This window comes from Prionailurus bengalensis, chromosome A2 (genome assembly GCF_016509475.1).
Source record: "Prionailurus bengalensis isolate Pbe53 chromosome A2, Fcat_Pben_1.1_paternal_pri, whole genome shotgun sequence".
Lineage (NCBI taxonomy): Eukaryota > Metazoa > Chordata > Mammalia > Carnivora > Felidae > Prionailurus > Prionailurus bengalensis.
In genome coordinates, this window is record NC_057348.1 from 134,714,943 (window position 1) to 134,742,631 (window position 27,689).

A 27,689-nucleotide genomic window follows, 5' to 3' on the forward strand; every position below is an offset into this window, starting at 1 on the left:
GGTCTTTGTTTTGTTCACTAATATAGCCCTTGCTCCTGGAACATTGACCAGCACTCAATAAACCCTTCATAATGAAGGAAAAAACTAGAGCCCCAGGCAGCTTGATTGCATGGTGTAGAGTCAGCAATCTGTAAAGGATCGTTGTTTAAAGCATAAGAAGAGATCATTCCAACCATAAAAGAAGAATACTTTCTAAGTTATGAAATACATAAAATTATTCCTGGAAACATTTTCACGAAACTGTCTATACTGTAGGACTTACTTACTTTCACCCATACTTATCCCTTTGCTGAATTGCCTCTCTTCATTTCTCTTCCTTCATTCTCTTCCTTCTACCTGTATGCCCTTTCTGCACATGCAAGTTCTACCCATACCTAGAGGCCTGACCCCAGGGCTATCCCTTCCACAAGCAAAAACAGCTCCCTATCTCCTTGGCTTCTCTCTAGCGCTGTTCACCTCTCTGCCCTGCATACCTGCCAAGTTCTGTGGTTCAAACTTAGATCAATTTTCTAGGTGTGCAAGATGGTTTGTTGTCGATCTAGATGCATTTCAGGGACAAGAGACAAAAAAAGCTTCCATGCTGCTCTGCCATATTGGCTCCTCCCCTAATCTAGTTATCCCTTCCAGAAAAGCCTTCTGCAAACTCGTTTCTCTCTTTTGAATCCTTCAAATGCTTGATTTGTATTTCTCTTAAAACACTCATCCTATTATAAATCTTATTACAGTTATTTTAGAGATATGCATGTATGTATGTATACATGTACGTATTATTTTTTAATTACCTTGATGGCCACCACCGAGGTGCCCTGGCTCTGTTCTCCAGCCTGCAGTGCCTCCAGAACCATGGGTGGCACAGGAGGGTGGCTGCCAGGCACTTGGACGCCACTACGGCTCAGGCTTAGCTTTTCAGACCCAGGCATCCCGGATGACCCCACTGTGGAGGTCAAGGAGGTTGAGGAGGTCGAGGTGTCCTTGGATGCAATGCTCCCAGGAGCTGGGGCACAAGCAAATGCAGACATAGACACAGATGCAGGCGGTTAGCCCCCCCTCCCCAGGCATGAGCTGAGGACTTTTAATAGACTGTGAATCTATTCACTCTCACACTTGAACAAGAAAATGGACAGAACATATGGGACAATTTTCAATACCCAGGCCATCAGGCAGGGAAGGATAGTGACCCTAAGGGTTGAGAAACAAACGAAACGAACCCTACTATCATCCCAGCCTACTGTCTTCGGAGAGTTTTCTGGCCACAGTACATGGAGGAGAGACTGAGGCAGAGCCTGACAGACATCCTAAACTGATGAGACATTGCTGAGAGTCTGAGATCAAGACCGCTCAAGTTCATGAGACAGAGTGCTGGGAAAGACCGAGCTACACAGACAGAATCCTGGAGATGTGCAGAGGTGCCCCCATCAATATTCAGCAGAGGACTGACCAGTAAACTACTCAGTGCTGAACCACCCTAAACTAAGGGTTAGAGAAACAAGTACGCAATGCTGACACAGGGGCTAGAATAGTACCTGTTCCCCTCAGCCAAACTGGAAGACCTCACAATTCACAGAACATTGAGTAGATTACTCAGAAGAGCCTTTCCCCAGTAGCAGGAAATAATTAGCCCTTAACTAAGCACAGCTCTGATCCCTTGTAACAAATCTCAAAAGCAAGACCCAGGAGGATTAAACTGTTTTTGGGTAGCTTAACTGTATCCAAGAACAAAGCTCAAGAATGCAAAAATATCCAGCACCTAATAAGGTAAAATTGTTTCTGACATCCTATAAAAACTTACCAGGCATGCAGAGAAACAGAAAAATGTGACCCATAATGAAGATTAAAATCAATCAGTAAAGAAGACCTGAAACTGACCCATATGTTAGAAGAGCAAAGAAGGACTTGAAAACAATTGTTATAACTGTACTCCACATGCTGCAAAGATTAATTAAAGACATGGAAGATTTGATAAAGAGCCAAATCAAATTTCTAGAGATGAAAATTACAATGTCTATAGTGAAAAATACACTGGATAGGATCAGTGGTTTTGAAGATATAGCAATAGAAAATATCCAAAGGTTTCCACTTGGAACTCAAGTGGAAAAAATTTAACAGTGCCTCCTCATTAGGCTATGAGACAACTTCAAGTGGCCAAAGGAAGCAAGAGAGAGGGAAACAGAAACAATTTCTGAGGAGATAATGATCAGATATTTTCCAAATTTGATGAAAACAATAAACCATTGGTGCCAAGTATCTCAATGAACCCCAAGCCCAAGAAACATGAAGAAAATCATACCAAGACAGATCATAACCAAATCGTTCAAAACCAGAGAGAAAGAGAAAGTCTTAAAAGCAGCTGAAGGAAAAAAAAAAACAAACAAGGTTAAGTGTTAATGTTTAATGTTAACCATAAACAATGTTAAACCAAAATGAGGATGACTTCAGATTTCTTGTTGGAAATGACATGAGAAGTCAGCAGAGAAACATCAATAAAACGCCGAAAGAAAAATCTAGCAACCTAAAATCCTATATCCCGTGCAAACATCTTTCAAAAATGAAGATGAAATAAGAATTTTTTCTGGGAATGCAAGCTGGTGCAGCCACTCTGGAAAACAGTATGGAGGTTCCCAAAAAAACTAAAAATAGAACTACCCTACAACCCAGCAATTTCATTACTAGGCATTTACTCACGGGATACAGGTGTGCTGTTTCAAAGGGGCACATCACCCCAAAGTTTATAGCAGCACTATCAACAATAGCCAAAGTATGGAAAGAGCCCAAATATCCATCAATGGATGAATGAATAAAGAAGATGTGGTATATATATACAACAGAGTATCACGCAGCAATTAAAAAGAATGAAATCTTGGGGTGCCTGGGTGGCTCAGTCGGTTAAGCGTCCGACTTCAGCCAGGTCACGATCTCGCGGTCCGTGAGTTCGAGCCCCGCATCGGGCTCTGGGCTGATGGCTCAGAGCCTGGAGCCTGTTTCCGATTCTGTGTCTCCCTCTCTCTCTGCCCCTCCTCCGTTCATGCTCTGTCTCTCTCTGTCCCAAAAATAAATAAACGTTGAAAAAAAAAATTTTTTTTAAAAGAATGAAATCTTGCCATTTGCAACTACGTGGATGGAACTGGAGGGTATTATGCTAAGGGAAATTAGTCAGAGAAAGACAAATGTCATATGACTTCACTCATATGAGGACTTTAAGATACAAAACAGGTGAACATAAGGGAAGGGAAGCAAAAATAATATAAAAACAGGGATAGGGACAAAACATAAGAGACTTAAATATAAAGAACAAACAGAGGGTTGCTGGAGGGGCTGTGGGAGGGGGATGGGCTAAATGGGTAAGGGGCTTAAGGAATCTACTTTTGAAATCATTGTTGCACCATGTGCTAACTAACTTGGATGTAAATTATAAAAAATAAATTATAGAAAGTAAAAAAAAAAAAAGACTTTTTTTCAGACATAAAAAGCTGAAGGAATTCATTACCAGCAAGCCTGCACTACAAGAAATGTCAAAGGACTTTTTTCAGGCAGAAGGAAAATGATACCATTGAAAATATAGATCTACACAAAGGTACAAAGGGCACCAGAAAGGGTATCTACACTGATCAATGTGTTCTTATTATTTAAATCTCTTTAAAAGATAACTGACTGGGGGCGCCTGGGTGGCGCAGTCGGTTAAGCGTCCGACTTCAGCCAGGTCACGATCTCGCGGTCCGGGAGTTCGAGCCCCGCGTCGGGCTCTGGGCTGATGGCTCGGAGCCTGGAGCCTGTTTCCGATTCTGTGTCTCCCTCTCTCTCTGCCCCTCCCCCGTTCATGCTCTGTCTCTCTCTGTCCCAAAAATAAATAAACGTTGAAAAAAAAAAAATTAAAAAAAAAAAAAAACAAAACAAACAAACAAAAAAAGATAACTGACTGTGTAAACAAAACTAATATCAATGTAGTGTAAAGGGTTAGAGCAGACTTATAACATGTATAAAGTAAAATATATGACATCAATAGCATAAAGACTGAGAGGAGAAAAATATACTATTCTAATACTTTTATAGTTATTTTTATACCTGTGTTATCTTTCCTATTAGACTTAGAATATAATCCCTTTATGACAGCATCCTAATTATTAATCTTTTAAGATTATGTAATGCATTATAGTCTAATATACAATGAATTGGTCTTTGCAGATGAGATCGCTTAGTTCCTGTTTGCCTTCCTGATGAGTGATTGGAGGGAAGAAAGAGCTATCTTGCTGAGAGATGGCTTTGCATGGATGAGAGGAATCGCTTCTGGAAAGACTGTTTTCCGGCAAGCGTCTGCTCTGAGCCAGTGGACACCCCTATTTGCTTACTGGGTGGGCTATTTATCCTTTTTATTTATTTTTTATTTTAGAGAGAGAGCACAAGTGGGAGAGAGGGACAGAGAGAGAGAGAGAGAGAGAGAGAGAGAGAGAGAATCCCAAGCAGGCTCCACACTCAGTGCAGAGCCAGACTTGGGGCTCAATCCCACCACCCTGGGATCATGACTGAAATCAAGAGTCAGACAACCGACTGAGCCACTGAGGCGCCCTCTGCTGTTTATCCTTAGCCTAAATTGCATTACTGGTGCCCTTGGCAAAATCACAATTTGAAACCGTGAAAATATGAAAAACAGCAGGAAGAAGCTATTACAGAAAGGTATTAGTCAACTAATAATGACTAATTTAACCAGCTCTTCAGGAAGGAAGAGAAAAACGAACATTCACCCACTGCTAGAAGCTTTACATAGGGAAACTCACTTAATCCTGTGAGTGTCGCATTATTCAAACTGGAGAGATGAAGAAATGGAGATTTGGAAAAGTAAAGTATCATGTCCAAAATCACACAGTGGATAACTTCAGAGTTCTACTTAAACAATTCCTGGACCTTTCACATGAGATAAAAACCAAAGGCAGCATTTTAAAGTGAGATATTCTCAATTTTATTTCAAAGTCGATCATGTGTAATTACCTCAAATGTGTTTTATTTTGTTCATCCATAAAGAAAAAAATGAGGCACACGTGGGTGGCTCAGTCGGTTGAGCATTCAACTTCAGCTCAGCTCAGCTCATGATCTCATGGTTCGTGAGTTCGAGTCCCACGTCAGGCCATGTATTGACAGCTCAGAGCTCAGAACCTGCTTCGGATTCTGTGTCTCCCTCTCTGCCCCACCCCGACCTGCGCTCTGTCTCTCTCTGTCTCTCAAAAATGAATAAATGTTAAAAAAAATTTTTTTAAGAAAAAAATGAAAATATGCATAAGATGTTTAAAAATTCTCAAATTTTATACACATACCGAAACATACATATTTCTTTGCAACTTAAGTAAGTACTATCACAAAGAAAGTTTTCCTAACTTAAGTAAATAATATCACAAGGAAAGTTATATTTAAGATAAGAAAAAAGTTTTTGAAGTCTTAAATTCTCAGTTATACTTCAAAAGAAATCTCAAAGGAGATATCAGGATTAATAGAATGAAAATAATTAAACAGTAAATAGTATTGCATCATATTTCTCTGTTAATTTGAAATGCACTAGGTACAGTTGCTGAAGATCTGAAGACCTTTTTAAAGAACCAAAGAAAAAAAATCTAAACTGCTTTTTGGTTATAATAACCTAATTTCTTTAGCAGCCATAGACTAAACCAATAATATCTATTATAAACAAATTCCGCATTTTGAGGTTGTTGTTCATAGTTCAGAAAGAGAGAATAAGAATCTACAAGGTGAGGGGCGCCTGGGTGGCACAGTCGGTTAAGCGTCCGACTTCAGCCAGGTCATGATCTTGCAGTCCGTGAGTTCGAGCCCCGCGTCAGGCTCTGGGCTGATGGGTCAGAGCCCGGAGCCTGTTTCTGATTCTGTGTCTCCCTCTCTCTCTGCCCCTCCCCCGCTCATGCTCTGTCTCTCTGTCGCAAAAATAAATTAAAAAAACGTTGAAAAAAAAAAAAAGAATCTACAAGGTGAATGTGATGTATTGCTCATTAAATGGAGGTTGGATGGTATAGTGGGTTGAATGGTGCCCCCCTCCCCCGGAGAGATATGTCCACATTCAATCCCTGGGACCTGTGAATATTAATTTATTTGGAAAACAGTCTTCGCAGATGTAATTAGGTTAAGGATCTTGAAACGAGATCATCCTGGATTATCCGAGCAGGCCCTAAATCCAATGACAAGTATCTTTATAAGAGAAAGGCGGGGGGGGGGGGGGTGGTTGGCAGACAAATGAGGAGGGGACACAGCAGAGAAGCAGAGAGTGGAGGTGAGCTACCACAAACCCAGGATGAGGCACCAGACTGGAAGAGGCGAGGCCGATTCTCCCCTAGAGCCTCCCGAGGGAGCACAGCCCTATGTCATCTTCATTTCACTCTGGCCTCCAGAACTCTGAGAGAATAAATCTGTGCTGTCGTAATCCACCAAGTGCGTGGTCACTCGTGAGGGCAGTCCTAGAAAATTAAGACAGATAGGGTTTAACCAGAAAAACTTGTTTCTGTGAAGGGTGGCTCCTCAGAGCAAATTTTCACAGAATCTTTCCGAGCCAAACAATAGATGAAGACTCTTGACAGTAAAATATAATTTCTAATGGGGAGGATATGTCGTTTTGATGATATAGAGTTAATTGTTGCCTGAGGTGGAGAGCGATTTAAGTTTGCAAATCCTGGAATTTTTCTAATAGATTGATAGATGATGGCTGTTGTTCTCTCGGGATTAAATTATTGTCTATTATGGTTTATGAGAAACTTAGGATGGAAACTTTCCTCTTTTTTTCTTTTAGTCTTTTTTAAGTTTATTCATTTTTGAGAGAGAGGGGGACAGAACACGAGCAGAGGAGGGGCAGAGAGAGAGAGAGGGAGACACAGAGTCTGAAGCAGGCTCCAGGCTTCGAGCTGTCAGCACAGAGCCCTACGTAGGGCTTGAACCCACAAACCACAAGACCATGACCTGAGCCAAAGTTGGACACTCAACCGACTCAGCCATCCAGGCGCCCCAGGATAGATACTTCCTTCTTATCAAGCACACAGATTTCTCCATTTTTTGCCCAAAATGCCTATTACAAAGCTTTGAGTAAATGAATGGAAAAGGGAATTAATTACAATGAAAAGTAGGCAACTACCAATCTGATCAGCAGGACTACATGTGCCACAAAGCTGATTTAGCTTAATCACAGGGTAAAACTCACAATGCATGTTGCACAATAATTTTCAACTATGATATAACGTTAAGTTGTGGTTTTTGTTATACAGTCAGGATGAGTGGTGTTTTCAAGAATTACTTTTGAAGAACAAAGAGGGAGCATATGTTAAGGAATTTGTAAATGTTCTTGACTTTGAGCATCGAATCCACTTGGGCATATCTATCCCAATAAAATAACCCTACATTTAAAAATAAAAAGCTATGAATGGAATGATATTCATTATGGAATTACTTAAGCTAGCAAAAACTTAGTAAGTGTAATTGTGGAATTGTTTAAAAATTCTATGTTGTTCGGAATATCATGCAATCATTAGATACGGTGCTTTTGAAGACTGTATACTAACCTGGACAAGTCTTTTAAAATAATATGTAAGAGCAGGCTGAAAAAATGAACTTAGAGAATGATTAAAACAATGTAAAAAATTGTGTATGGAAAAAGAGATAGGGGGCAAATATACTAAAAAGTCAACTAACAGAAGGTGTACAGGTTATGGTTCTTCACTATTTTTATCCAATTTTCTTCATTTTTTAAATATTAGGATTGTTTTGGCTCAAGTTACAAACTGAACAAAGCCAATTTGATCATATGCAAGCACTGCTTTTCTTTTTGGGGGGTTAATATCAATAGCTATGACTATTTATATATAGCTATAGGCCTCCTCCTCTCTCCTCCATATAGCCTCAACATCCTAGCTACCAGGTAGTATCTTAAAATGAAAGCAAGTGTCAGGCCAAATTCTGACATGCATTCAGGCATTTATTAGAAACAGACATTAAAAGAGTATACGATTTGTTCTGTAAGTTGGATGAAGTCCTTACTTTCTGAAATTTTAGGTGCTCTACCACCTTTATATGAAAAATATACCTGAAACAGGATTCAATTAACCATATAGTTATTGAAGTATACAGTTGACATGAGGTAACCAGAAAACTTCCAGTTATTAACTGGTCCCAGAACTGTTTAGGAATCAGGCTTTTTGCATTTTTTTTCACCTTTTTTTTTTTTTTTTTGAACATCCTGGGTAGTGTATCCTCAAATTATTTTAGCCAATTTCATATCTTGATGGCCACTAGTTCCATAAATAAAAACTCATTTTTAACACATCCACTCTCTCTAGCAGAGGAAGAGGTAAACCCTCTCTAGTAGAAGATGCCATCTGGAGAAGCCTCTATAATTCTTTTTATAATCAAGGTTAAGCATTCCTTAAAAATTTCTTAGACATATCTTTAGACATAAAGCCAAGAGAGGAAGGAAAAAACTCACAAATAAACAATAGCAATAGATCCATAGGTGATCCAAATATTGAAGTTAACAGATGTAGGCTTTAAAATAACTATGATTAATATGTTCAGGAAAATTGAGAAAAAGGTAGAGATAAAAAAAAAAAGGAGGATTTCTTATACTTTCAAAGAATTGGAATTTAAACCAAAAAAAAAAAAATAAATTAAAAAAATAAAGCTTCTAAAACCAAAGTCAATTACCATGATCGTAACTGTTGTATGAAAAAAAAATTTCTGCTGAATGTGAGCTGAGATTAAAAAGGTAACACTTTTGTAGAGCTAGGATACAGACTCCCTGACTCCTGATTTAGTCAACCATTTATACCCACACTAAGGAGACTCCGGAAACTTGCAGCCGCTATGAAAGTCGGGACATACGCAGTCATATATCGCTGACTGAAGTCGCTGCAAGCTCTGTGCTCCTGTAGGAGGAGGCTTGGATGCCAGTAGTACTGCTCAGGGGGCTCAGCTGAGCCAGCAAAATGGGGTCTCCATTCAAACTTATTTTAGAATTAGCTACAATAGGCAGCAACCTTGTGATTCAAGGGAACTTGGCAAAAATGAAATCGTAGTCAATATAGATTTCCAAACCACTGATCTTTAAAGGCAGGTACAGAGGAGCACCTGGGTGGCTCGGTGGGTTGAGCCTCTGACTTCAGCTCAGGTCATGATCTCACAGTTGGTGAGTTCCAGCCTGGGGTTGGGCTCTGTGCTGACAGCTCAGAGCCTGGATCCTGCTTCGGATTCTGTGTCTCCCTCTCTCTCTGCCCCTCCCTGCCCACACTCTGCCTCTCTCTCTTTCTCAAAAATAAACAAACATAAAAAACAAATAAAAAAAAATAAAGGGGGTACAGTCAGTCCAGAAATACATAGATAATCTTTTAGGGTTTAGGCAGGAAATGCTAAAACTTTTATATTCAACTCACCTTTGAAATGCCTAATATTTATTTTTATTGTGTACGTAGTATACTGGTATTGTGGAACATATTAATGTATAAATTTAATGTATAAATAAATAGATATACACACTTTGGGAATGAGTTTAAGTGTGTGTGTGTGTGTGTGTGTGTGTGTTTCTGCCAGCCAAAGTAAGAAGACCTTTCTCTAAGCCTACATATTCATTTACTAAATTCCAGATTGTTTCTACTACCTCATGATTCAAATCCCACTGCAGCTGATTAGTATATGAATTTGCAGTTTCATTTGCTTACCTCCATTTTCTCCATCTATAATTTCTTGGAACTCAGACCTTTATATGAACTAGATTAAAATGGCTATCTTGGGGCACTTGGGTGGCTCAGTTGGTTGAGCGTCTAACTTTGGCTCAGGTCATGATCTCCTGGTTTGTGGGTTCAAGCCCAGTCAGGCTCTGTGCTGATAGCTCAGACCCTGGAGACTGCTTCGGATTCTGTGTCTCTCTCTCTCTCTCTCTGCCCCTCCACCTCTCACAGTCTGTCTCTCTCTCTCTGTCAAAAATAAACATTAAAACAATTTTTTTAATGGCAATCTTAAGTTTTGGGAAAAAGAATAGTTTTCTCAAAGTTAAATTTCTTTCCCATACATTGTTGTTAAACCTTTGCCAATGGCTATCATTTGTTTTCTAGAGTCCTCATAAACAATAAAATAGGTGAGTAAATAGTAAATTAGTTATAAAACAGTATAGGTTTTTTAGCTTGTCTGTTTTTTTAATGGTTACATGCTCTTAGCTATGATTTGTTTTATTGCAGGTATATAATATATTCATCTATCTATTCTTGCCTTGTATTATTGAATTACACTTAGCATGGTAAGGTTGAGTAAGGGCCCCCTGACACCCGAGATTTACTGATGTCTTAAAACACTTGAGAACATTATTTTCTTTTATGGCTTTGCTATCTGGCATGTGTCAATAGCACTAGGAAGAGTAGCTTTTTGAGATGACATACATTTTGTTTATGCACAAATAAATTGATAGTTGCGAGAGCAGATTTTGAGAGTAGACAGGGGAGGAAGTAAAGGCCCTAGACAGCTGAGGAAGAGAGAAGTCCCACTAGGAAGTGTGGAAAACAAACTGCATCCTACCCCCCAGTTTGCCTGGGAGAAGCCCTGTATCTTAAAGTCTGAGGAAATGAAAGAAAAGTTAGAGGTCATTTAGCCCAACTGGGACTGAGGGGGTTCCCGGGATATGGGACTTGCAGTTTTCAAACTGGGAAAGTCCCAGAAAACCTCATGCAACCTCCCACCTTCTGTAAGGTCCCCCTCCTACATGACAAACATAGGCTATTGCTATTTCCAGTTTCCAGATGAGGCTAGTGGTCCGCCGAATGTGTCAGAATACTCTGTGATGGAAAGCTAGTTAATGGGTCTGTTAGAGGCTGCCTCCTCAAACTGAAATATTTTCCCCTGTCATTTACATGCATTATTCCTTTCTTGTAATGCAAAACACATAGGTCTTCAGTTTTACAAATTGAGAAAATCAACTTTATGAGAGGTAAAAAAAAAAATCAAACAACCCTATCTCCCTTATTCGTGTTAAATAACAATTTAACATCGTGATTTCATTTCAATTCAGCATACAAGGCCTGTGCCAGACCCAGGAGGGGATCTAATAAAAAGACATGGACCAATGAACAAATCTATAAAGTGATATGTTAGACACATTGACAAATATGTCTAAATATGGGAGTCCAAGTTAATTGTCTTTTTTGGAATAAAAGTGTGTATAAATATGCAATGCATATAAGAAATAGAAGAGCAGATAATTAAATCTAGGCCATAGCATGTTATTTGCTACAGTTTATTCAATCAGACTTGACAAGTTAATTCAAATCGGCTTGATTGAGTATGTGGACATCTTCAGCTCTCAGGTAGAATGACGAACTTTGATCAAAGGAAAAAAATGTACTGTAAAAATAGTACTATAAAGATAATTTAGAGTCAGGAAAGACTCAAGGGAAGCCACAGCTTCAATTATAATCCATATTCACTGTCATTATTAACAAGGAGATAAGACCCATTATAGTTAAATGTGCATAAGGTGCCAAATTTAGCAGCTGTGCAATAGCATTGAAATGCAAAATAAAAGGGGAATTTGGAATGATTTTTGCAAGGCAAAATAAAGAAGAGGAATTAGAATTGATATTAGATATACAATTAATTTGGCTGGAGTGGGCAAGCACATTACTTAACACTAGCCTGAAATGTACTTTAAGATGAAAACAATCTGATTTTTTTTTCTTTCCATTTTTTAGATTAAGTTTCTACATGGGCCAAATATACCAGATGATAGTGAAATTTCCACTTTAATTTGCATGCCTAAGTATAGTCTTGCACATTAGAAATGGGAACAAAATGGAATGTAACCAATAAAATGTAAGTGAATACATCATGGTTAATTCTCAGTCATTTCGATTGTCAAATTCTCAGACATTTGAGAATAAATGCTCTGTATCAGTAACAAAGAAAAAACTAAGCTTATATAATGACTCTCAGATTTTTCTTAATTCTACCAATAATTCTATAACATGAGTGTAACCTGATTTCCGGATTTTTTTTTTCAATGCAACAGATTCTTTGTTTAATTAATATGTCTAAATTTGTCAGGTGCTTTGGAGGTTTGTGTGCATGAACTTGAAATATGAAGCCAAAATCACAGAAGAACATGCTATGCACATAGCAAGTAAGTAGACAGCATACTATTTTTGTACTCAGAACTATTTTATATGATGGTTATTACTAGTGCTGGGTATTATTGAAATCTTATAATTTTTAGCAAAGAGGTGTCTAGATGTGACTCTAGATCCTGAAATTCTAGCCAGTCATGGGCCAAAAATGCGCAGTTTTAAAATTAAATAATAAAATTGGGATAACTGATGGTGTTTTACACACACAGTAAATTTCGGACAATGGATTTTTAGTTTGATTAAAAGTGCTATTTTTTTAAATTTTAGTTTGAGTGTTAAGAATAAAAAGAAAGTATACTATTATCATTTCTACACTATTTAACCTATAACTGAAAAACCAGCCCATCTTAGACTATCTTCCCAAGAGTAAAGATATTGATTATAATAGTAAGGAATCAATAGAATAAATAAAGAGAGTGAGTAATACTGTTACCTCACATGATTGGTTAGCCTAGGAAACAAAGGATCAGAAAGAACTTTAGAAGGTTTCTTAAAATATATATTTCTGGTCTTGTTTTTTTGAATATATGTGATCTCTCTGCTATCTCTCAGATTTTTTCTTTTTAATCTCACTCATCTTCTAGTTTTCTCTCCTGAGTGTATTTCAGCAGTGTAAAGAAGGCTGTAAAAATTTCCAAAGGAATATTATTTTTTCTTTGAAAATGAAGTACTGTCTCCACTGGCTAGAGCAGGATTTTAGGGTGAAGATAGGGTTAGGTTGCCTTCAGATCCTTTTTTTTTTTTTTAAGTTTATTTATTTATTTATTTGTGTGTGTGTGTGTGTGAGAGAGAGAGAGAGAGAGAGAGAGAGAGAGAGAGAGAGAGACAGAGAACAGATTCTTTTTACAAGGCCCTGATCATTCTATTTTGCATTCTTGCTATAAGGATTATTCTCTGTATCAAGAAACCTTGTCTTTTTAAAATAATATTGCTTTTTAAAAACAGATTAGGGATGCCACTAAGTATTGACATGTCTGTGAAAGGCTTTATATAGAAACTAAGATATATTTTTTAAGGAATAGGGGAACGAAAGTAAGTACGATTATACTCAATCATACAATTTCTAAACCTAGTCATTTGTCAATCTTTCACTGTAAGATGACAATGTGTGTGTATGTATTCTTTTTTATACATACAATATTACATCTTGGGGTCATTCTCCCTAAGTCTTTTGATATCTAACTCATCTTTCCAACTATTTATGGATAGTTAAAATTCCATCCTTTCAATATCTCTATGAGAGAGTATGTTGTCTTGAAGAAGTTAGAAATGGCAAATTCCCTTCCAAGCCTATTTGTCTGCCCTTCTGGTTTTCAACACTAAACTAGATTGGAGTTGCACTTATTCAGTTCTAAAGAAGTCACTGAATAAGGGTAGCCAGTTAGGGTGTTATTCATGAATATAGGGTATTGACTAATTCATAAATTCAACCAATGAGCGTGGGTGAGTTTTTTGTTTATTTTAACCAGAAACCGGAGTCAGAACAGTTATGTCTTTTTTAAAAAAGTTTTAACGGTTTTATTGTTTTGTGTTTATTTCTGAGGTATATTGACATACAATATCCTATTAGTTTCAAGTGTACATCATAATGATTCAGCATTTTTATACATTATGAAATGATCCCATACTAAGTCTAGTTATCCTCTGTCACCAAAGTTATTATACTATTATTGACTATATTCCCTATGCTGTACATTACATCCCATTTATTATTTTATAACTGGAGGTTTGTACCTCTTGGACCTGTTCACCTATTTCATCTACCTCCAACCCCTCCCCCCTCTGATAACCAACAGGTTGTTTCCTGTATTTATGAGTCTCTTTCTGTTTTGTTTGTTCATTTATTTTGTTTTTTAGATTCCACATATGAGTGAAATCATTAGGTATTTGTCTTTTTTTGCTGAATTATTTCACTTAGCATAATACCCTCTAGGTCCATCCATGTTGTTGCAAATGGCAAGATTTCATTCTTTTTTATGGCTGAATAATATCCATTGTATACATGGATATATACATATATATATGGATTATATATATGAACATCTTTTTGATCCATTCATCTATAGATGGACACTTAGGTTGCTTCCATATCTTGACCATTGTAAATAATGCTGCAACGAACAATTGTATTGTTCTTGTATTTCTTTGTGTTTCTTTGGATTGGTGTTTTCACTTTCTTCAAATAAATACCCTGAAGTGGGATTGCTGGATCAAGAACAGTTATTTCTTGCATTGTAATCCCAGATGAACTCTGAAAATCACTTACAAAAATAGATTCTTAAACTTATAAAAAAGTATAAACCCAAAGACTATAACAGCCAATATATGCATATACACTTGTAAACACCACTTACAAACAAAAGACAATAGAGAAATGATTTTAAAGAACTTTTTTCTTATTCAGCTCAGATATTTTATCAGACTAAGATACACATTTTAACCAAACGTATAAACTGATTTATGAGGAATTTAGGAGTGTGTTGTTTTTACATAATCCTCAGAAATTAATGGTCATTTCACTCCTATCATACAACTATGGGTAGTTACACCTGGTGGAAGACCAAATCTTAAGTTTTACCCCTGAATTAAATCTAAGATTAGTATTCTTTTTTTTAAATTTACTATTCTAACTTTTTTTTTTTTTTTTTTTAGAGAAAGAGAGAAAGGGTGCGAGTGGGGGAGTGGGGCAGAGGGAGAATCTGAAGCAGGCTTCATGCGTGGCACAGAGTCTGAGGGAGGTGGGGCTCGATACCGCAACACCAGCATCATGACCCCAGCCGACATCAAGAGTCGGCTGCTCAACTGACTGAGCTACCCAGGTGGCTTTATAAAATATAAGATTTGAAATTTCTTTTCATATGATTGATTTTCATTCCTTTATACAACACTCATAAGCATTTACTGACCATGTCCTATGTGCCAAACATTAGCACTATTTGTATTAGGAGGTAAGAGGACTAAAATAAACAATAATAACCTAATACCCAATATTAGAGGCCTCAATTTATTGCTAGAGAGGAAAGATACTAACTAGGCATTGTGCTAAGCATTTTCAGTAGTCATCTCATCAAACCTTTCCAAAAGCCCCATGGAATAGGTACAAGTGTAATCCATTGAACAGATGATGGAACTAAACTGGCTCAGGGAAACTCAGTGACCTGTAAAGAGCACCCAGGTAGTGAATAGCAGGACCAAGAATAGAGCCCATCATTGTCTGGCTCCAATCCTATGCTTTAACAGCCTACCGTAAGCTTCCTGGTGTTGTATCTCAGGAAAGAGGCTGAACTCTAGGGGGCAGGAAGGAGCTGGTGTCACAAAGGAGGTGATATTTTAAGTGCATCTCTAAATAGGCTGTCATCGGGCAGTTTGGGCAGGAAAGAAGGTTGGTGGGAAGAACATCACAGAAAAGTATACTACAGGCAGGTCCTGTGGAGCAGGAGGTTGAAAGGCATGAAAGAGAAGAGCGTGTATGCCAAAACTTTGGTGGTATGAAGAGTGTGTGCCCAGGATGGGAGATGAGACTGTGTAGGTTGGGAGGAATGCCCTGCAAACCTTGAGTGCCGTCTAGATTTTATCCTTGAGGTGGGCATTGGAGTAGGAGTAGGAGTGGAGTAGATAGGGCCGTGAAGGATTTTAAGCAGGGAATGAGTTTTCAGAATTGTACTTTTAAAGGTAACTCTGGCTGAGAAGTGTGGAAGAAGGCGGAATGAGCTGGGATGAGGCATGGCGGTGGTGGTTGTGATGGTGGTGCTAGTGTTGCTTGTGGAGAAACCAGTGGCAGGAAGCCCACACATTTTTCTCTGTGAGGGATGATCAGATTATGACACTAAAGGCTATTGCGGAGGAATAGAGAGAAGTGACAGATCGGGGACAGCCCTTAATGCCCAATTAAATGTGGAGAGGAAAGGAGGTGAGAGGGACTCCCGTGCCTTCTGGGGTTGGGGGTGATCCTCAAATTTCTGAATTGGGGAGCTGGAAGGGTGATGCTCATTCTCTGACAAAACTCTAGAAGGAGGAGCAGTTGGAGGTGAGTTTGGATGTGATAAGCTTGGGGTGACTGTGAGCCATTCCACTGGGAGATAGTCAAGAGGAGGCTAGACACATCTGGGTTGTTGTTATTTCGTGAATGGTTCTTCTCAAAAGAGCCACCCTTTACCTTTTATTGTTATCCTGCCTATCCTACCAGTCACCAAGGCCTGTCAATTCTGCTTTCTTAAATAGTTCTTTAATGTCCACCTACATACATCTCTGAATTGATCATTTGGATTTGTGTGTGTGTGTGATGCCAAATGACAGTAAACACCTTTGTGTTTCTACAAGGCTCTGCAAATCAGATCTTCTTCAACTTTCTCTCTCGACACCGTTCCATGGAGAGCCTGCATTTCAGCCACACTGAAGCAGCCACACTTCCCAAGGGATCATGCTTACTCTTGTGTCCAAGCACAAAGACATGTCTCCAACTCCAACCCCCATTCCTGGCTGAACACTAGGGAGAGGCAATGATGAGTAAGACAGGCTGATCCTTCAGGAGTGCCTAGTAGATAATCAGAAAACTGTGGCTCATCTGAGTCATATTTATATCCTTTCCTTGAGGTTCACTGACAGCAAAAAGCAAGGCCCCAGGACGCTCATTTAAAGCAAGTAGGCAATTCTGTAGAGAATCTGGTGGTTACTTCTCATAACATAAAATAGGTGGTTCATGTACTCATGTTGCTTATTTCTACTGGAATTAGTGAAAATGTGAGAGTAGTTCTATTATGTATTATGTATTATGCCATAAATACATCCTGTATGCAAGAAGTTAAAGAAGCTTGTTTTATTATAGAGAAAACTACAACTAGGCAAAGCAAAATTTATCATAAAATATTCTGCTGAATACTCAGAATTCTAAACATGTCTTGGCTGTAGATTGGATAACCTGCAATTACTCTATTACTATCTAATGCACAGAAACTGAAATTATTTATGGACAGAAATAGACTTTCAACTTTCATTTGGTAAAGGCAACATTTTATTCAGTCCAGACAAAAACATTTATAATAATCTTGCTCAAACTAGCCCATTTAGAATAAGCCAAAATTATCCCAGAAAATTGTTTATATTAAAAACAGGCTGAGAGTTGTTTGAACTGTGAATGCCTCCCCCCCCCCCCCCCCCCCCCCCCGCAAATTAGAGGATAAACATTCTTCTTGTTAAGATTTCTTTGGAAAACTCCTGTGCTGCTCCAAGAAAGACAAAACAAAGGTAAATAGCGTGTGCAACGGAAATCTTGGTTAACAGCGTGATTTATTTTCCAGCCTACCAACCAGTGACGGGAGCACATCTATCTTTTCCCAACTGCCCTGAGTTTATTCATCCCTCTGAGTCCGAATTTTGAAGACAAGGAGTGGAGTGTAGAGTTTAAGACCTCTATGGGTCGATGTGTGGCATTCATCACACTGCAACTTAATTTGGCTCGAGTTTAGGGTAAACTACTAGATCGCTTTGTGCCTCGGTTTCCCTGTCTACAGAATGGGGACTGTTGAAGGGGTTAAATGAGATCCTACAGAGCTTGGAACAGTGCCTGTCATATAGTAAACCCTCAACATATGTGAGTTATCATTATTAAGAGTTTCCCTCCGCGCCCCAGTTGGCCTGTCTTTCTAAATATTAGCACAATAAATATAAATGGCATCAGAACGTGAGGGGGCAGGGGCCACGTGATCCCTCCACGAAAGCCACATGTAGGGGCCTTCAGAGAGTTAGCAATAAGGCTGGAAAAGGAAAGGTAGGCGCGTCCGTGGCCCGCGCGATTTCCCGCCGCGCCCGCGTCCCGGGCGGCGGGCGGGCTCCGGGGGCGCCGGGCCACGGCGGCGGCGGCGGCGGCAGCGGCGGCGGCGCGAGCGGCGCCTCCGGGCCGGTGAATCATCCCGGCAGACACCGAGAGCCGCGGCAGCAGAGAGCAGCGCTGAAAAATGGCTGAAGCGGGCACGGGCTTTCTGGAGCAGCTCAAGTCCTGCATAGTTTGGTCTTGGACTTATCTCTGGACCGTGTGGTTCTTCATCGTGCTCTTCCTGGTCTACATCCTGCGTGTGCCCTTGAAAATCAACGACAACTTGAGCACAGGTAAGGCCGGGGCAGTCGGGCCCGCGGCGCTCGCCCCTCCCCCGCCCCGGAAAGTTAGTGCAACTCGCGCGGGGCCGCGGCTGGCGGGGGCGGGAGGCCGGGCGCGCGCTCGGGGACGCGCCGGGGCCCGCGCACCGGACGCCCGCGGCCACCCGCCGAGGACGCGGCGCCTCAGGTGGCCGGGCCCGGCGGCAGGGTCCGAGGAGCGTGAGGGGGCGGCCGGCGGCCTTTCCGGCCCCGCGGAGGTGGAGCCGCGCCGCGCACACGCCGCGAGGCGGGCCCGGCAGGCGGCGTCGGCACCGCGACCTGATCCGGCCGCCCTGCCGGGTGCTCGTCTGCAGGCGACAGAGAGGATGGGAGTCGGGAGCGAGGGCGTTCCCGCGGACGCCCCCTCGGGTGTCTGCGCGCGGACCCCGAGGTTCTCCTCAGAGTTAGAACGTGCCTTTCCTCACTGCCTCTCTGCCGAGGGTGCCGAACACCCGAAGTGTAGTCGCGCCGGGCGTCTCTCCCCAGGCGCCGGCACTCGGCCGGCGGAGGGCGCCTCCGTGGGGGTGCTGCCAGGGGTGCCCAGCTCTGAAGGCCCTCAGCAGGAGCCGAGCCGGGACCCGGGGGCTCGACTGTCCGGGCTGCGCCCTTGGGGGTCCGAATTTGAGCCCCCGGCGTTGAGGGGCGGGGCGGGGTCGCTGTGACTTAGAAGGGGAGAGGGATACCTTGTTAGGGGTATGGATGACGTGTCGGGTTACCAAACAGAATGTCAGAGGGACAAGGAGAGACGGGAAATCGAATTCGTGATGGTTTTAAGTGCTCTCTACCCTTCTCTGTACCCTCTCCCCGCCTGCCTTAGGCTCTGGTAACTAGCCTGTCCCGAATCTTTGATCCAGCTCCGCATGCTAAGGAAGTGAGTCCCGCATGTCTCATACCCACGGTCGTAAGTGAAGGTGATTAGAACAGGACCTTAATAAATTGGCAGCCAGCCGACTGAATCCTTAAAAAACAGCCACAAAGAAAATCCACACCGACAGAAACACTCCAGGGACAATTCAGAAACACAAAATATATTTTGAAGGAAGGGTTACGGTCCTTTTCGAAGTCTGGAAATAGTTGTGGGACTAAAGATAGATAGGTTTTTATTATTTAGTTATTTAGTTTAGGTTAGTTGCGTTTCACAGTACTTTGGAGAATCCTGACAGCCCAGAATATGTATGTAATGGATGTATTTACATACTGTTGGAGTCCAGGTCTGGTAATGCATTTTCCTGTGTGTTGTTAACTGCACTAAAACAGTTTTTAGAACGTTTGAGATAATCTACTCATTTTGTTAGATACTTGTGCTTTTAAATTCTAAACCTCAGGCACTTTGATAACTGTAACTTGAACTCATGTTCATACTTACATTTGTTTCATAGTGACCCTGGGAGACAGGATCCTGCACCCTAGAATCATCCTGCCATTTTTAATAACTTTTGCTCAGCCTTTGGATTTAGTCATCTCAAAGACCATGGCTTTCTGGCTATTTTTCATTTAGAGTTGCTGATTGTCACAATACATCTTCCTTGTTTTAGGCGAATATATCTCCAGGATACCTCTAGTCCCAAAGCCCTGTAATTTTGAGAAGTTATTTGAATATATGTGGTAAGGAAATTCTGTATTTCTTGATAAATTTGATTATTTTTTTTCCCAGAAATTTATTGTAGGATTTAAAAAAATGTGAACATTTCCTATTTAATACAACTTTAAGATTTGTGTTTTGGAACACACATTTGTATACCACATTTTTTAAAAAGTAGATGAAATAATCATCCGTGTGTGTATTTGTGTGCATGTGCCCATAAGTGCCATTTATCAATCCTCTGTGCAGAACAGGCAAGAAGCAGAACACCTATTGGGAAACGATGTAGTTTTTAAGGGAGAAAATACCGTAGTTAGATCTCCCAGCAGCTGTAAATCTGGCATGTCTACAAATACCTTTGTTAATTTGTAAAGGGTTGTTGCTCTTTTGGGCTTGTAAGCGCTAGAAAATGTGAAGACGTACAGGCCTTCAGGGCTGGATCTCATCAGATATATGATGGAGGGAGCCTGAGGCTGTTTTCTGTAGTGATGCTGGACTTCTGTTTTCAGTGTGGTTTTATGCACATTTTAGTCATAAAAGAAGGTAAAAGGAGAAGCATATAGAGACAACTACCTCTCTGCTATTTTTGTGAGAAGATGAGGAAAATGGGGACATTGTCCTTGCAGGGAGAGCTAGTGGATTCTAATGGACTCATTTTTCTGTTCCTAAGTCCTGGTGCTTGCTCTTCCTGTGGCGGTGAAGGCGAGTATCCCTGCGGTTGCCACTGAGTCTAGAGCTGCCTTTAGGGAGCTGTGGGTAGCACAGGCCTCCTTCCTCAGGGATGGTGAAGACATCATCACAGTTGGGCAGACTGGTGAGGCAGCCAGGAGCCCAGGGCTTCCATGACACAGCCCCAACTCTGTACTTTGTGGAATCTGGTAAAAATGTTCCAGAGTTGTTTTGGATACCTGCTTGGCATGTTCTTAATAGATTGATTACCAATGACAACTTTAATATTTCTGACCTCATTTGATCTGTTTTTTGATAAATGTGCTTTGTCTGATTTGCTCTTTAAAAAAATTTCTTGAATGCCTCCAATGCATAGGACATTGTGACAGGTGCTATCATGGGGAAGATATACAAGTTTGTAAAACTCAGGCAAAATTAGCAGTTTACCACATGGGAAAAACTTTCCGTAATGCAAAGTGAAGCAGGGCAAGGCAGTGGGAGCTTTTCTTGGACTGAACTTTGGAGCATGAAGAGAATTCTGTGGTTCTGAGTTGGGGATGCAGAAAGTAGTCCTTCCAAGGTCAGAATCAGCTGTGAATCATGTGGAATTTAAAACAATGAAAGAAAAAGACTTTAATGAACAATGATACCTGTGTTGCTCTTCTATCATGTATGGTTTTCCAAGTAAAAATACCTTTAAGGTTCTTTTTATGGTGTGCCCGAGTTCCATTGTTCTACTTCCTTACTACTACCATGTGGGTTTACTTGGCCTTCACTGCATTGAGCCTACCTGTGCCATTTAAGGATAAAGTTCAGAGAATTCCACATAGGGAAAACATCACATTGGCAATGAGATCTTGCAATGAAAAATGAATTTTAAGAAAGATAAGGGAGAATACAAACATATTAGAAATAGCACACATTGGTTAGCTTTGATAATTGATTTTTTTTGATGCTCTGCCCTTGAGTTGGCTAGGACAATGTTAAAACAGTTTCCTATGATTTACTGAAAATAGAATGAACTTTTAACATGATTTTTAAAAACCCCAAATTATGTTATTGCTTGTCAGTTTTCAGGTGAATTAATATATTAAAATAATGGTTTTTCCAAAAGGGCAGAAAATTAATTGTTGATAGGAGCAGTCATGTAGGGTATTATTCAAGAGAAACAGTGGAATAGATTAGTCTTTAAAAAGTAGCACAACTTTATACTGCAATGTTGATAGCACTTTCTCATCTACTCTGTGTTCTGAAATTTTGGATGCTGAATTTAAAACACTTTGCATGTTAACATCGTTTCTTAAAAAGGGCACCTTTGCAAGTTTTGCACCAGGCAGCATACGTGATTTTCCATTTCTTTTTATGTTTCCTGAAAAGCAAATTTTCAAAGGCTTTTGAAATCCTATTTAATTCCTTTTAGAAAACAAATGTAATAGTCTGACCTAGGCTTAAGTTTGTTTATATTATAACACTTTTTTTCTTTTTTGGTGTTAATTAAGGTGGTAAATACAGATGCAAAACTCTTGTATTACTGAGCTGAAATGAAACATAAATATCATTTAGGTATAACTCAGTTTTGAGTATTTTCATATTGGAAATAGTTGCTCTAAATGTAATTAATACTCTAGATTTCTGGTCTCAAAGGCTGCTTGCAGTTAATGTAGGTCTTTTACCCCTACTGTGCCTGTTGTCTAAAATGTTCTCCCCATCTGTAAATCCTACTCATCCTTCAGGACCAGCTTGCCTGCTGCCAGATGATCCTTTCAGCTGAAGTGCTGTTATCTGAGAGGCATGTTGGCAGATTTTACTTTCATGAATTATTGTTTTGTGATTCTAATTCTTTGTTTTCCAGTATAATTTCTTGCACATAGGAGTGGTTCCTTACCATTCATTGGATGAATGAATTTCCAGGTTGTGGTGTACCCAGTGGGTTGGGATTGGAATGATTAAATTGATTAAACACGTTAGTGGGTATGTGCCTTACTTAAATTTTTAGCTTCAGATCCAGGTCAGAGGTTGACACAAAAACTTAAATTCTGTGATTGGTCATATGCGTGTGATTCATGGTGGTCCAGTTCATGAACACATGAAAGGATAATTTTCTAATTAATGTCAGCTTTGAGTTTAGGATATATCCCAGACATTTTAGTTGTCCTTACTTATTTTGGAGACATTTCTCTCAGCCATTAATGAAGAAATGTAAATGATACTTATTTTAAAAAGATTTTTAAAAATGTTTTTTATTTATTTTGAGAGAGAGAGAGGGAGGGTAAGGAAAGAGAGAGGGAGAGAGAGAGAATCCCAAGCAGGCTCCACACTGTCAATGTAGAGCCTGACTCAGGGCTTGATCTCACAAACTGTGACATCATGACCTGAGCTGAAATCAAGATTCGGATGCTTAAGCAACCGAGCCATTGGTGTCCCAGTGATACTTTTTCTTTAGGCCCTCAGTTTCTGTACATGTACAGTGATAGTTTTATATTCTTTAAGATTCTTTCTAGCTCTAGGATTCTTTTGCAGTGTCTTGGGATAAATTTCATTGAGTGTAGAGTGTAGAAACAAGCAAATACATGGACTTAATATGTGTGAACATATATACTTAGTGAATATATTTTTTCTGGTTTGAACTCTAATTCCTGCTGTATACAACTTCAGATACTATGCAGCTTCCTTCAAAGGCTTTCCATCTCACTGAAAGTAAAGTCCAAATATATTCTGCCGGCTTACAAAGTTGGATGATCTCACCCGTTCCTAGTCTTTCTTTCTGAACTTCTACCACTCTTTCTTGAGATCACTCCCTTCTAAGACAAGTTGTGATTTTTTTTCTTTATTCTTCAACATACCTGCTTGTTCCTGCCTTATGGCTTTTGCACTAGCTGTGCCCTCCCCCCAGAATGCTTTCCTACTTGATTTTTGCACAATAGTCTTAACTATTCACATCTCTGCTAAAATTCACTTCTTTTGAGAGGTTTTCCTGATGACCCAATCTAAAATGACCATCCAGTTACTGTCATATCACTGTATTTGAATTCTCTGCATAGCAGTTAGCACTGTTTGCTATAGTTCTTATCTGTTTATTTATTTATGCATTCTTTTAAAAAATTATTTAAATTCAAGTTAGTTAACATACAGTGTAGTATTGGTTTCAAGAGTAGGACCCAGTGATTCATCACTTACATGTAACACCCAGTGCTCATCCCAATACATGCCCTCCTTAATGCTCATCCCCCCCCCCACCACCTCCCTTCCACCAACCCTCAGTTTGTTCTCTGTATGTAAGAGTCTCTTATGGTTTGCCTCCATTTTTATCCTATTTTTTCTTCCTTTCCCCTAAGTTCATCTGTTGTGTTTCTTAAATTCCACATGAGTGAAATCATATATTTATTTTCCTCTGACTGACTTATTTCACTTAGCATAATACACTCTAGTTCCATCCATGTTGTTGCAAATGGCAAGATTTCATTCTTTTTGATTGCTGGGTAGTATTCTACTGCATATATATACCACATCTTCTTTATCCATTCATCAGTCAATGGACATTAGGGCTCATTCTCTAATTTGGTTATTATTGATTAGCTTTGCTATAAACATTGAGGGGCATGTGCCCCTTTGAATCAGCATTTTTGTATCCTTTGGATAAATACCTAGTAGTGCAATTGCTGGGTCATAGGGTAGTTCTATTTTTCAACTTTTTGAGGAACCTCCATACTGTTTTCCAGAGTGGCTGTACCGGTTTGCTTTCCCACCAACAGTGCAAAAGGGTTCCTCTTTCTCTGCATCCTTGCCAACATCTGTTGTTTCCTAAGTTGTTAATGTTAGCCGTTCTGACAAGTGTGAGGTGGTATCTCATTGTGGTTTTGATTTGTATTTCCCTGATGGTGAGTGATGTTGAGCATCTTTTCATGTGTCTGTTAGCCATCTGGATGTCTTCTTTGGAAAAGTCCCTATTCATGTTTTTTGCCCATTTATTCACTGGATTATTGTTTTTTTGGGTGTTGAATTTGATAAGTTCTTTATAGATTTTGGATACTAACCCTTTATCTGATATGTCGTTTGCAAATATCTTCTCACATTCCATCAGTTGCCTTTTAGTTTTGTTGATTGTTTTCTTTGCTGTGCAGGAGCTTTTTATCTTGATGAAGTCCCAATAGCTCATTTTTGTTTTTATTTTTCTTGCCTCCAGAGACATATCTAGTAAGAAGTTGCTGTGGCTGAGGTCAAAGAGGTTGTTGCCTGTTTTCTCCTGTAGGATTTTGATGGTTTCCTGTCTCACATTTATGTCTTTCATCCATTTTGGGTTTCTTTTTGTGTATGGTGTAAGAAAGTGGTCCAGGTTCATTCTTCTGCATGTCGTTGTCCAGTTTTCCCAGCACCATTTGCCGAAAAAAACCGTCTTTTTTCCATTGGATACTCTTTTCCTGCTTTGTTGAAGATTAGTTGGCCATGCATTTGTGGGTCCATTTCTGGGTTCTGTATTCTATTGCATTGATCTATGTATCTGTTTTTGTGCCAGTACCATACTGTCTTGGTGATTACGGCTTTGTAGTACAGTTTAAAGTCTGGAATTGTGATGCTTCCAGCTTTGGTTTTCTTGTTCAGTGTTACTTTGGCTATTCAGGGTCTTTTCTGGTTCCATTTTTAGGATTGTTTATTCTAGCTCTGTGAAGAATGTTGGTCTTTTTATATCCTGCACCTTTGCTGTATTCACATATCAGTTCTAGCAGTATTTTGGTGGAGTCTTTCAGGTTTTTCAAGTAGAATATCATGTCTATTTCTTTTTGTTGTCTGATTGCTGAGGCTAGGACTTCCTAGTACTATATTGAACAACAGTGGTGAGACTGGACATCCCTGTTGTGTTCCTGACCTTAGGGGGAAAGCTTTCAGTTTTTCCCCATTGAGGATGATGTTAGCTGTGGGCCTTTCCTACATGGCTTTTATGATATTGAGGTATATTCCTTCTATCCATACTTTCTTGAGGGTTTTTATCAAGAAAGTATGGAGTATTTTGTTAAATGTGTTTTCTGCATCTATTGAAAGGATCATATGATTATCCTTTCCTTTATTAATGTGGTGTATCACATTGATTGATTTGCAAATGTTGAACAATCCCTGCAGCCCAGAAATAAATCCCACTTGATCATAGTGAATAATTCTTTTAAGGTACTGTTGAATTCAGTTTGCTAGTATCTAAAATTAGTCTCTAAAAGGCAGCAAATAGATGGATCTTGTTTTTTATCCATTCTGATACCCAGTGTCTTTTGATTGGAGCATTTAGTCCATTCACATTCAGAGTGATTATTGAAAGATATGAATTTAGTGCCATGGAGTTACCTGTAGAGTTGATGTTTCTGGTAATGTTCTCTGGTCCTTTGTATTCTTTTTTCTTTTTTTTTAAACGTTTATTTATTTTTGAGAGACAGAGAACAAGCAGGGAAGGAACAGAGAGAGAGGGAGACACAGAATCTGAAGCAGGCTCCAGGCTCTGACCTGTCAGCACAGAGCCTGACGCGGGGCTCGAACCCATGAACCGTAAGATCATGACCTGAGCCAGAGTCAGTTGCTTAACCAACTGAGCCACCCGGCGCCCGGTCCTTTGTATTCTTTTTTTATGCCTTCTCATTGTTGTCCCGCAAGTGACTGTAAACGCCATGGGAGTAAGGGTCTTGTTTTGTCTTACTGCCTATCCCTAGGATCTTGAACAGTGACTGTTTAGGGCCTAGGGCTTAGTATGTTTTGTTGAATGGAAAACTATGTCATTTGGTTGTGATGACTCAGCAGTAGCACTGTTTTTTGGGAATGTTTTTCAAATCTGTCAGGTATTCATTTCTTCCTTTTTTTAAATTTTATTTCGTTTTTTCCTGAGTTACTTCAACGAACAAATCAAAGCACACCTGGTGGAGGGTCCAAACTACCACTACGAGTAGGGAGATAAAGCAACCAGAGTCACAACAACAGAAAGCATGTAACACACTCCAAAAAACACCTCCTGAAGGGCCAGGCCCTGGACAGTGTATGACCCTTCTTTAATATAGTAGTGCTTGCAGGTGCAGGACACGTAACAAGCTATGAAAACACATAAGGGACAGAAAACTAGCCAAAATGATGAAACGGGAGAATTCTTCTCAAAAGAAATTCCAGAAAGAAATGACAGCTAAAGAATTGCTCAAAACAGATATAAACAATATATCTGATCAAGAATTTAGAATAATAATCATAAGATTATCATGTAGTTAGTCATTTCTTATGAGATTGAGAATTGTGTTTACTGACTCTAAGTGATAAAGGCTACCCTGAAATTTTGACTGATGTTCCAAAATATTTATATGTTTTAATCCATTCTTTAGGGGTAGACTATAAGGAAAGGTATCCTTTTGGTCCATATTGTAAAGTAAGTTTAATATGAAGAATATTAAGAGTAAAAAAATTGATCGCATTGGGAGCCAGTTTGCCTAATATGACCTGAAACTTCAAACATGGGATTTGCAGAGTTAGGTACCTCATATTATCTGTAAGGAAGGAGCTTGGGATTCTACTAACATGGAAAAAGTTCTTATATATAGGGAAGGGCAGGGTAAAAGAAGAAAGATTTGGTTGGGAAGGCTTTCATAGCATTATTGTCAGGCATTATGAAACACACAGAAGCAGAATTTGAAGTGATTAGAAATACTTAAGCACAAGTTTTAATTCATGTATTTGCATATTCTTCCCACTAACTATAGAAGCATTTCTAAGTTTATATGAGAAGCCAGAATGAAAATAGTTTTAGCATTTAAGAAATGTGCTTTATTGCCAATTTCATTGTAATATTTTTTTCTCTGTAAAGTACTATCTGATGAAAGAAAGAAATACCAGCTATGATGAGATGAAAGGAGCATTGAATTTAGAAGATTTGAGTTCAAATCCCAGTTTGCCATCTGCTGGGTATCATTGGACAAATTAAGACTCTTCTCATTTACAAGATGAGGAGGATAATCTCTATTTCTTAGATTTATTTTGAACTCTAAATGAGATAACCTTTAGCACTGAGCCCTGAGCATAAATAATATTAGCAACCATATGTTGTATACCTGGTTGTTAGTCCATTTTGTGGACTCCGACTGTGTTTATTCATTAGTTAATTCATTCATCCACTGGTTTGTTTATTCATTCATTTGGAGAGGAGAGGC

The 27,689-nt window shown here is 39.5% G+C and overlaps 1 protein-coding gene across 4 annotated transcripts in view; it reads left to right on the plus strand.

The window, feature by feature from the left end:
• The first annotated feature begins 17,996 nt into the window (after positions 1–17,996).
• The window catches only part of ST7 (suppression of tumorigenicity 7), a 252,225-nt gene continuing 242,532 nt past the window's right edge, over positions 17,997–27,689 (plus strand). For 2 of the 4 annotated variants that reach the window (XM_043589321.1, XM_043589323.1), the window contains exon 1: positions 17,997–18,245. In XM_043589321.1, the coding sequence (XP_043445256.1) occupies positions 18,095–18,245 (151 nt within the window). In that variant the 5' untranslated portion in view covers positions 17,997–18,094. The remainder of the gene's footprint in view (positions 18,246–27,689) is intronic. The other 2 variants (XM_043589322.1, XM_043589324.1) reach the window with 1 other exon arrangement.